Source organism: Sciurus carolinensis, chromosome 5 (genome assembly GCF_902686445.1).
Source record: "Sciurus carolinensis chromosome 5, mSciCar1.2, whole genome shotgun sequence".
In the NCBI taxonomy this organism is placed as follows: domain Eukaryota; kingdom Metazoa; phylum Chordata; class Mammalia; order Rodentia; family Sciuridae; genus Sciurus; species Sciurus carolinensis.
The window spans coordinates 46,907,806-46,920,123 of record NC_062217.1 but is presented as its reverse complement, the minus strand read 5'-3'; the positions used below and the strand labels follow the sequence as shown (position 1 = coordinate 46,920,123).

The 12,318-nt window shown below is 33.5% G+C and overlaps 1 protein-coding gene across 2 annotated transcripts in view; it reads right to left on the bottom strand.

Annotated features, from left to right (window-relative positions):
• Vwa8 (von Willebrand factor A domain containing 8) overlaps nt 1-12,318 on the bottom strand; it is a 461,451-nt gene that overhangs the window by 290,510 nt on the left and 158,623 nt on the right. For both annotated transcript variants that reach the window (XR_007108713.1, XM_047552395.1), the window contains exons 15-17: nt 11,010-11,178; nt 9,191-9,268; nt 4,050-4,165 (exon numbers count right to left, since the gene is read on the bottom strand). Coding sequence is in view for 1 of the 2 variants with exons in the window: in XM_047552395.1 (XP_047408351.1) it covers nt 4,050-4,165; nt 9,191-9,268; nt 11,010-11,178 (363 nt within the window). In the remaining variant the exon portion in view is untranslated. The remainder of the gene's footprint in view (nt 1-4,049; nt 4,166-9,190; nt 9,269-11,009; nt 11,179-12,318) is intronic.

Genomic DNA, 12,318 nt, shown 5'->3' with positions numbered 1-12,318 from the left:
ATCTCTGAATAATCATTTTCTCTCATCCTCTTTTTTTTTTTTTTTTCTCTCTCTCTTTTTAAAGTTCTAGTAGAGGGCTGGAGGTAAAACTCGCCTACCATGCTTGAGGCCCTGGGTTCCACCCCAGCACCACACACACAAAAGTTCTATAAACAGCTGTTGAACTTTCTCATTCTATCCCACATATCCACTAACAGCCCTTTCATATTTTTCACCTTTTATCTTGCTGTGCTGTATTCCAGGCTTTTTTTCCCTCTACTTTGTTATTTCTTCACCTATACACTTGACTGGTTTTTTTTTTTTTTACTACTGTGCTTGTTTGTTTAAATAACAATATTCTTCATTTTAAAAGCTTCCATTTATTTTTCTTTCAAATCTACCCATTTTTTTTCTCTTCTATTCTATTGTCTGTTATTTCTCCTAATTTTTAAATCATCTTGAGCATACAAATTTAATTATCTCAAACTGTTCTATTATTTTAAGTTCTTGGAGTTCTAGGTATTCTGAATGCCATACCTGCCATACTTTTCTAGTTTATTTTTTCCCCAACTTTGATTTATCATTTTTTATAATGATCTCATATTCACATAGAATATTTAGTGTCCTGACTTATAAAAGTGTTGCCATTTATTGGTTTTCAGGGTTGGTTTTCTACTAAGGCGTTCAGGACATTCAATGATTTTGAAAAAAACTTTTCATGTTGACACATTGTGGTCACCACCTGTTTTGGTCAGTTTTTTTGCAAGTGTGACCAAAAAACCTGACAAGAACAACTTAGAGCCAGGAAAGTTTATTTGGGCCCCAGTTTCAGAATTCTCAAATCACAGATGGCTGACATCATTATTCTAGGTTCAAGGTGAGGCAGCACGTCATGAAAGAAGGGCCCACAGAGGAAAGCTGTTCAGTTCATGGCAGGGTCAAGAAGCTGTGTGTGTGTGTGTGTGTGTGTGTGTGTGTGTGTGTGTGTGTGTGTTGGGGGGTGCGCACAGAGATGGTGCAACCTTTTAAGGTACATCCCCAGTGACCCATCTACTCCAGCCATTCTCCACCTGCCTATAGTTAACAAGAAGTCAGTTCATTCAAACTAGGATGGCTTGATTAGATCACAACACTCATAATCTAATCATTTCACCTCTAAATATTCCTGCATTAACAAGAGCTTCTGGGGAACACTTCATGTCCAACCATAACACTATCCTGGAAGATGGTATAACATGGACCCTCACACCTGCACCCAGGCATTGCAGGGTATTTGATTTCTCCCACGACATTTTTTCTTTCCAATGCCAAGTTTCAGAGAAATGGTAAGCTTTTTCTGGGGTGGCGGGCAAAAAATATTTGAGTCTATAAGAAGCACTTCAAGAATCTACTACTTATGCAGGAACCTCAGTTTTAGCTTCTCTGCCTCACATATGCCTACAGCCACATATCCTGTCCTCAAACAGATATTAAAATCTAACACTAGGCCCTATTCCTGTATGAAAGTCCCTGAAGCAGCACTGAAAGTTTTCTCCTTATTTTGGTTTTTCTTTCTTTCTTCTCTTTTAATATCAGCTCTATTAAGATATAGTATACATAAAATTAATCTATTTAAAGCATATAATTCAATGATTTTTAGTATATTTACAATGCTGCACAGGTCAATCAATGTTAGAACATTTTCCTTTCCCCCAAAAGAAATCATGTATCCACTAGCAGTCACTCTCTATTTCCCACTGCCCTGAAATATCCATCAACCTAATTTTTATCTCCAGAGATTTTCCCTAATCTGGACAGTTCATATATTAGTCATACAATATATGGTCTTTGTGTCTGACTTCTATCACTTGACATGATATCTTCAAGGTTCAAACATGCTATAAATGTATCAATACTCCATTACTTTTACTGCTGAATAATATAGATATATCACAGTCTATTCAACAGCTGATAGACATTTGAGTTATTTTTCAGTCAATATGAATAATATCACTAGGAACAAATACGTTTTTGTTTTGTCTTGTTTCGTTTTGTTTTGTGGAGCTGGAGATTGAACCCAAGGCCTTGTGCATATGGGCAAACACTTTACCAACCGAGCTATATCCCTAGCCCATGTACAAGTTTTTGTATGAACATTTTAAAATTTCTTTTGGGTAGAAACCCAAGAACAGAATTGCTGGGTCGTATGGCAACCCCAGCCTTACTTCATTTCTTATACCTGAAACATTTTGACATTATCTTTCTTTCAAGTTTGGATAATAATAAATTATTAATTTTTATTATTCTTTTCTACAATTTCTAATTTGGCAGGGTGAACAGAGAATGTTTGCCTCAGTTTATCTTGCTTATGCTTTTCAAAGGCTTCCTACGTCCTTTAATTAAACATGCTTTTAAAATATTTGTGTTTTAGAAGAGATCCATTAACGTTTTCTACTTTAAATAGAAGGAAAAATATGGACTCACTCTGAAATTACTGCTGTTAATATTGTCTTAAATATCTATCCAAATAAAACATCTGATAAAAATTTGTTCCCTAATTCTTTCAGACCTTCATTAAAAATGTTCTCATATTTTCTATGTAGGTTGTATGACTGTTAGTAATAAATTAAATTTTGTCAGTTTTCAACATCCTCAGATGCTTTGTTATATTTATTTATTTTTGGCGGTACTAGAGATTGAACTCAGAGATTTGTGCATGCTAGGTTCAAATGCTCTATAACTGAACTGTATTCAGCTCTCTCAGAAGTTTTAGAATAATTTATATTTGTTCTCCAAACTTTGATCACTCTTGTTTATTTCTTAGGTCAGTTCTCATTACTGGATTTACTCTTTTATCATTTTTTTAAATAAAGAAAACTGAAAGTTGATTCAACTGCCCACCCATATCTTACAGATTGTAAATTTTGGGGGTGTGGTTAGTTCATTCTAACATATTTAGAGTACTGTTTTTCCTTGAGCTTCAAAACTGTCTACATTGCTTAGTACTCTGTTGACGTCTACGATCTCATATTTATAACAAATTCTAAGAGAAAATATTGTTTAGGTAATTCAACTATCTATATGTTCTTCAGTTTATAAATGAAAAATAAGTGAAGGCTTTTTTCAAGTTTTCATTGTAAGTCTCATATTCTAATTAAAAGAAGGGAGTCATTTTTGTTGTCTCATAACTATTAGTTATTCAAAGAATTACTCTAAAAACACTGGAGAAATTCAGTTCAGCTAGATATAACAAGGAAAATAAATTCAAGTTGCAACATTAAGGAATATAATTCAATTTTAAAAACTGTCTATTACATTGAAGAGTTACAGAGGACCATTTCATATTGTCCTAAGCCATAAATAGATTCTCTTTGAATCAAGGAATGAATGGACAATAAGCATAACTATCATAAAAAAACACATGAATAGAATTTGAAGTATGAAAATATTAGATCATACAAAAACAGTCTAAAAGAAAACTCTGGGCTTATTTGGGATTGTTCTTAATCTTTTTTCATTCACTTTTTAAATGGTTTCATGCAAATGTGATTCTGTAAGAAAGTCCTGTAAGTCAATGTTTTATAATCACTTCTCCACTGGTATGAAAAACATTAGTGTAGACTGAACACATCTCAGTTTAGTTAAAATTAGAAAAGAGGGCAGTACTATCAAGCATGGAAAATCCCAAGGCAAATTTGCAAAGTACATTGATAAGTACATTGCACAAAAGCCCCAGTTCTGAAGACATATGAACCAGCATTCAAGACCCATCCAAACCTACTTCTATGTGATCTGAGCAAATGACTCAGTTTTCTCATCTATAAAAAACTTGTTAAAATTGTTTTTGAATTTTTTATTATTGTCCTCTACCACTGAGCTTCACCCTCAGCCTTGTCACTGTATTCATGCCTAAATAACATGATATATTATACTAAGTAAATTCTAAAAACTGATGGCTAGGCTGAAATATCTATATATTCAGACCAATACTTTTTATGGACCAGTGAACACAGACTATCAATTAAACTTATGTTGTGTTTTTAGCAAAGACCCAGAGACCTGAAGTCAGTGCAAAAGAAGAATATGATTACCTGGAAAGACAGGCTTTAGTAATAGCACTATGAAGATTTTCATTAGGATACTGTGACAGCCGACGAGATATCCGCAACAGCTGTCGAGTAGAAAGTGATGCTGCCAAGGATTGTGCCTATCAAAAGGTAAAGAAAGTCTGTTAAGAGACCTGCTTCAACTTATTTAATTCCTTTTAAACTGGTATCACAGCAGAGTTTATTATTCCTGAAGGATAAGGCCAAACTTAAATTAAATATGCACTGTTAAAGAAATACAAATAAAAATAAGCAAACCAAATTACATTTTGAATATCCTTAAAGCGGTTTTTTAATGTAAAAAGTATCAATTCAATTCAAGTTATTTTAATTGTGCTAAGTGCTATATTCACATATTGGGGTGGAGGACGATAAATAGGGGAAGGATGCTATAAAACACAGGTCACACCTGTACAAATAATTCCTATGTACAAATGACTATTTGTTTGTTTATTTTCCTAAATTGTTAAGATACTCTAAAAATTCTTAGAACTTTAAGAATATCTGTGGTTTCTGAAATAGAGAAAAGGAGTTGTGGAATATTTAGGGTGCTGACCACAGATGTGTGAATCAGTCTGTTAATTTATGTGGCAACTTAATGTTTGAAATCCTTCCCCTACACTGTCAGAATAATTTCTTTTGTTTTTTTTTCTTTTCTTATTTCCTCAAATTCCACTCACAGAGTTTCTCATGTTGAACCTAGAACATGGTAAGTGCTCAATAAATATTTGCTGACTTGAACTTGAAATTCTCTGGGCAGACAATATAATATGATGATAAAGTTTATAGGCTTTCAAGTTTGACAAGTCATATTCTTTATTAACTATGTAAACTTTACAAATTACTTAACTTTTCAGTTTCCTCATTTTTGAAATGGCAACGATAATACACTTACCTTTAAGGTTGTTTTGAGAATTAAATTAGAAAATTATTTTAAAGCACTTAGTGCAGGTCAGAAAAATATGGGTGCTCAACAAGTGGCAGAGTTATTAAAATAGTTACCCTCTTTACAATGAAAAAAGTCAGATGAAAGGGATGAGACATTACTATAGCTTTAATGAGTCAGACTTACTGGCTTAATTCTCAAATCAGATCATCAGCATTAGTAAACAGTGGTTTCCACTGAAAACCAGAGGAGAGAAGGACTTTTGAAGCAAACAGACCTTAGGGAGGGCATACCAAAGGCCAGAGTGAAATGTCATAGGTGACAAGAGCAGTAAAATGGCTCTAAGGGGCTAATAAAGGAGGTTCTATAACAAAGGGTTCAAAATAGACAAGTGCAGAAAGCCAAAGACACATTGCACATTCATTTTCTTGTTCAAAGTTTTACCTAAGATCATCTGTGGAAGTCCCAAAGAAGCAAAATGTATTGATTTTTTTCCTTCCTCACATACTTCAGAGTTCCATGAGATGTTGATCTACTGTCATTAGTATTATGAGTCAGCTACAAAAAGGGTTAAATAGCACTCTGAGGACTGGATTAGGAACATGACCACAATTTATGGCAAGTCCTTTTTTTCTGTTAAAAAACACATCCTAAATTTCAAAGAACTCATTCACAAGCAAACATTTGGTGCATCCTTGTTTTCAATAAATTTGCATTCTAGACACAGAGATGATATTTAAATATAAGAAACCATAAATTACAATTCAAAATAGCATATAATTTAATGCTAAAATAAGTGGAACAGTTGACAACTGCTACAGTGGCTTAAAATGTTCCAGTGGGCAGGAGAACTGCTAAGAACAAAGGCATGAAAGCAAAAGGAACATAGGTTCTTATAAGATGTGAGAACATCAGCACAGCTCTGCTATCAGGCCCTGCTGGAAGGCTTGTTCTCAAATATCAAAGACCTATGGATGACATTCTGAGGGGTTTGACCTTATTCCTAAAGGAAAGGGAACTTTATGCAAAAGAGTACCCTGATTTTAGAATCAAATTATCTCATTTAATTCCCAACTTAAATTGCAACCATATGTAAAGTAGTTAAAGGACAGAGAGACTAGAATCAGGAAACAGGTCACTTCATTAATCTGTCTATGAAAAGATAAACTCCTACAGTCCAATTATGGCAGCAAACATGAAGAGAAAGGATAAAACAAGTGTCTCAGAGGACTTGCCAACTGAGAGGAACTGAGGATAAGATTCAGCCAGTGTGGCTGAAGGTATCAGAGGCTAGAGATGACTTAGAAATCCCCATCCTTAATATCTAGCACCATGAAACTGTCCTATTTTAATCAAGAAAAACGTTTAACAAATTACTCCCAACAGAGGCTTCTTCTGTTGACAAGAGTCTTACTAAACCCTCAGGTAACTTTCTAGGGTATAACATTCTAATCTCCTTCTAAGTATAACACTGAATTCAGACTTCACATTTAATTCCAGTGATCAGTGAGGATTTCTCATGAATTTGAAGAATAACAACTCTTTCAGTTCATGGAACCAAATATTTTGCAATAATATCCAGGGTTGAAAAAAATCAGAACTAAGGTATCTATTGAGTCATTTAAGTGCTGAATAAAGGGTCCAGGAATTTGTGTTCTCACATTATCAATTAAAAATTGAGAGTATACTTTAGTTTAAAATTCCTAATGTAATATCCAATTTCTAACTTCGGTTTTATCTGAAGAAAATAGGGTGAGAATCTGAAGCACTAGTTACCATGGTTATGCAATTTGAAAGCACACCATATTAGCATGACTATTAGTACCCAGCTTAAAAATATAAAAAGTCTTAGCAGAAATTATTAAAGTAACTCTTCTCTCTCCTAAAGAATTATTTCTTATCTAAAATCTAACAGACTCTTAAGAGAAAAATGTAGGGGTGATCAGCTAATAAGTAATTACTTAACCAATTCATTCATTCATTCATTCATCAAAGATTTAAGTGTCTAGTACGTGTCAGGTATCAACCAGCCTGGGAAATAAGAATAAAAGAATGAACAAAACCCAGACTCATAAAGTTCAAATACTAATTGGGGAGATAAAAGATAAATTGTAATACAACTGCAATGGCTCAATATCATGTGTAATAAAAACAGATGAGAGACAGGTTACTTCTGCCTAAGGAGGATGAGAGAGAACTGACAGAATAAGGAATCTGAGGGACAAGAAGATGGGTTTCACACATTTCAAAACAGAGACCTTTGAGTAGTGTTGGGGTTAAAAAAAAAAAAAAAAACATAAGAAGTCATGTGTGAATAGAGCTGAGTGGGCTTCAAAAGAAGTTGTAGGAAATGAGACTGGAAAAAACAGGTTGTCTTTATCTGTGGGATAAAGAATGAATCCCTTAACAGTTTTAAAGAAAAGGAAGAACTCCTGAAATGGATTGAGAAAGTTTAATCCAAGGACAATAAAGAAAACTCATTCATTCACTTATGTAACAGATAACTATTGAATACCTACTGTGTTACAGGAAAAGTTTCAGATCCTAGAAATACCAAAGGGAACAAAACAAACAAAAACCAATGCTGCTGTGAATAAAAACACAAGTGAGGGCAAACAGAAAACAAAAAATAAGTGAGTAAAATATATCTAATATGTCCAAAGGTATCCTATGAAAAACCTTAAGCCGACAGCAAGATAGGAATGAAATGCGGAAGAAATTTAAGAAAGCCTTGCTTAAGAAGTAACGCCTGAGAAAATTTGAAAGGTGGGAAGGAGTAAATGTGCAGCTATCCAGGAAAGAGACACCTGGGCAGAGGAAATGCCACATAACAAAGGCCTTGGGGCAGGTACTAGTGTGTTCGTGGAACAGCAAAGAAATCAATACACCTGAAAAGAATGAGTAGAGGGAAAGAAGTTGGAGATGAGGTCCCAAAAGTAATTATTAGGAGACCTGTGACATCTAGAAAATGGTCCAGGGCCCCCCAACCCTGAACCCTTCCACACAAAGGTATCTACACCATAATCTCTGGAATATGTGAATGTTACTTTCTATGACAGTTTTCTTTGCAGATAAGATAGGATTTTGAAATAAGGAGATTATTTATGTATTATTGTAATCATGTATCATTGTAAGAGGAAAACAGGGAAATCTGACACAAATACACAGAGAAGGTGACAAAGATGGAGGCAGAATTGACATGATGAGGCCACAAGTCAAGCCACCAAAATCCGGAAGAAGCAAGGAAGATATTTTCCACTGGAGCTTCCCAGGGAGTATGACTCTGTTGACTCTTTGATTTTGAGTAATACTGACTTGTAAATTTTGTTGTCCACCAGATAAATTTCTTTTCTCTTAAGCCACCAACTTATGATAATTTATTACAACAGCTACAGGAAACTAACATCCCACTTGATGAATGAATTGTTGGTAAAGAGAGCAATGGAGAGGAAATAACAATATCCCAGGAAAAAGACTGTGAAATCTGATACTAGGACAATTATTGACAATAGATCAAAGAAGAGATGTGTCTAAAGATGCTAAATTGGTGAGAATTACTTTCATATTAAAAGAAGACATAAGGGATGCATGTAATTAATAACGTCAAGCTTTCTAATTTGGGTACTTTGGTAGATTATTAAAGGAAATTAAATTGGGAACACAACTTAAAGGGGAAAGAGCTTAGTTGTACAAGATAATTTATAGTAATCTCAAATTATCTAGTTGAAAAGTAAAAGAAATTGTTATTCATTAAGCAGTTACTAAAGAGGTGGCTCTTTACATACATTTTAATGTTTAATCACTGCAATCTTTTTATGAGATAAGATACTCCCATTTTACAGATGAGAACACAGAGTTACAGAGTTAGAAAGTGAGAACACTTTATATTTCTAACATGCCATCCTGGGATAGAAATACAAAAACAAAAAGTGATTGGAAAAGAGAAGTTAGAAACAAAAGATAAAGGCATTAACTCAGAAACAGGACACAAAGCTATATGAATAGATGAAGCTGCTCAGTGAAAGAGATGGAGGGAACAAAGCAGAATGCTCAGGAACCCCAAATATTCCCCTAAAATGAAAAATTATATTCTTCACATGAGCCACAAAGATCTGGAAGAAACGTTAAACATGTACATAAGAAAAACTTAAGATAAGGGCTAAAAATATCAATTTAGCAATAGATTTTAAAATCAGAGCGTGTCAACAAGAGAAAATCCTTTGGCAAAGCCCAAACTTACTGTTGGATCCTGGGTATCTCTGAGTTTGTGTGTAAACGATAACAATTTATTCAAGGCTTCCTGAGGAACATTTGGAACCTATTTTATGAGAGAATTGAGGAAAATCAGAAAGAATAAATTAGAATATCTGGTCAGTTGGCAAGAAATGATGACTATTTAGCAAATAATATTAGAATTACATTTTTAGAAAGTACCTGATTATTGCATATTTAATTCATGAATCTGACAAACAAAACCAAGCTACTCTTCTCCACATACAATTTAATCACCAGCACAAAACTGAACAATTAATGCAATTAAAAATGGGCATATAATATAACCATTAAACCTTTTAATTTCCTGTTTTGTTAGCTTTGTTGTGAATTTTTAAGCTCTGATTTAGGCATTTTTTTATTGAAGTCAAATTGCTTTATATATGTGTGTCTAGATGTCTACTAAATAACATAAGATACTATTATGTAAACAATGCTCAAGGTGTCCATTTTCTCAAAAAATTTTAGAACTCATACTGAGGGCTATGATCTATTCAGGACAGCAGTTGCTCAAATAAAATACATTGATTGTTTTCATATTAAACCTTAATGTAACTAGATACCTAATTTAAACTCTAATTTTTATTTAATTGATAACTAAATTTTTAATATAAAAGGATCATAAAATGATGTTATAATGACAACTGGCATAATGTGACCATTTTGGAAGTATACTGCTCAGCATTTCTTGGGTCATTTAAGTAAATGGAATTTTTTAGAATTTTAATTCTATTCCATACATACTTTACCTCACTTATTCTTTAAATCAATCCTATGGTGTAAGAAGTAGTGTTATCCCATTTTCAGATAAAGAAACTGTGATTGAGTAATTTACACAAGATCTAGAAGTTAATATGTAGCAGATTTGACATTAAGAGTCAAGTTGCTGAACCATAAAGCTTATGCCCTTATATACAACCATGATCACAACAGTACCTGAAGTTAACCATTTCATTCTTGTATTTCAAAGGAAATGAATGCATGTAAAATGTTAATCTGTAGTGATCTAAAATAGCACTGTCCAATAGAACTTTCTATGATGATGGATATTTTCTTTGTGTTAAAATACAAGTCAACATACCCCACATAGTTACTGAGTATTTGAAATATGACTAAGAAACTGAGTTTAAAAAATTTTTTTTATTTGGTGTCTCTAATGCTATCACATTGAAAAGCGCAGTCCTAGAACTCCAAAGTGTTTGCTTGGTTAGGGCAAACACCGAAATAATGGATCACCCACATATTAGAAGCTACCAATTGACTAGTCAAGTAAGTGTAAGATTTATTATAGTACTGAGGGAACTTGAACAACTTAGTATTTTCTACCAAATCTAAGGAAGTAAAATATATCTGGTCTTTTCTTAAGTAGGAACTTAAAATAGTCACCTCTAGCTGAATATAAACAGAAAAGTAATTGTAAAACTTCCCCTGCATAAGGTAGGGAAGAGGTGGCCTCCATCTGTGGTTCTCAAAGTGTGGTCCTCAAACCAGTAGCATCAGCCATCACCTGAGAACCAGTCAGAAAGACAAATTGTTACATACCATCTCCAAATCTACTGACTCAAAAACCATACAGATGGAGCTCAGAAATCTGTTTTATCAAATCTCCCAAATAATTCTGAAAAATGTTAGAGTTTCAGAACCACTGACTTACACTATTATATGAAAATATTTGAGAATAAATGGGGAGGAAAATACAAAATGTCCCACTCTGCTCTAGCGTGTTTTAGGTAGGGTGCCTTAGAGAACAGTTATAGATATTAGGCTATCACTGGCCTTACTCTTACCATTTCCTTAATAACTTGGATTTCTTCACTTTTGACAAGGGGTTTCATATAATGAAAAAAGAACATGGTTAAGAATTCTGGTCCCAGCCACTGCTGTGTTGCGCTTCCAATAACAGGGGGTTCTGCCAAGGCGATGATTCTGAAGGAAGGGTGGATAGGAAAAATGGATCTAAAAAGGAAAATAACAAGAAAACATAACCTTTCACATTAGAGATTAGGTCTTGGTAACTGAAGTCTAGGCAATGATAAGCCTATCATACTATTAATGTCCAAATTGTTTTTGAAAGAATGAGTTTGGAAAAAATAAAGCCAGGGATCCCAAGATCCTAAGATTAAGAAAAATGAAATAATTACCTATTACTAATAAATGTTGTACAATATCTACTTATGAAACTACAGTCATAACACAAATCACTGCTTGTAATGTGTTGTTATGTCTGCAAAAATTTTTTTCTCTGTAGTCCTTTGAACTAAAATCCCATTCAGTTCATATTCTTTATCTAGATTCTCTTGATTTATTTAAAATCTCCTCAGAATCTTCTGTCTTGCAAGGAGGTCACTCTATGTCAATCATAAAAAGACCAAGGAGCATCATTCAGGGTAGAGAGACTTTTTCAAATACAGAAAATTTAAGCAGCTTAAGGGGTTAGATTAAATTTATACTTTAGATCAGCAAAAGAATACTTAGGTCGTAAAAAGGTAAATAAATAAATAAATAAATAAAAGCGAGGGAAAGGGAAGGTACTAGGGAATGAAAAGACCAAATTAAATTGTTATATTGTGTGCATATGCCAACATGTAACAATGACCGGTTCTCCCACTATTATGTATAATTGTAATGCACCCCAAAAAATGTTCAAAAAACTGGTAGAGAGAACCAAAGCTTTACATAATTCATTCTTTTGGCATTATTATAGAAGTACTATGATTTTTAAAGTGATCTCTTTAAAAATCTCTACTAGGAAAATTGAGAAAGCATATAGACATTTAGGTACACATAGAAGAAAAAGATGAGACTTCCCATGGCTAGTGAAATAACTAGTGAGTTGTTTTTGGATAAGAGACTTGAAACACTTATTACAATCTAAGCATATTGGTAATATTGTCAGTTTTTATCAATTCTACTCAAAAACCTATCAGAAATATTTATTTTAGACGGTAATATAGTTAATGCTAAGGGGAAAATAAGGATAAAAGTGAAATACTTGTCAATATTTTCAGAAAACTAAAAATTCAGTACATAATTGCATTTCAACATTAACAATTTCCCTGGATCCTGAATTAAGTGGTTAGGCAGTCAGAATACTTC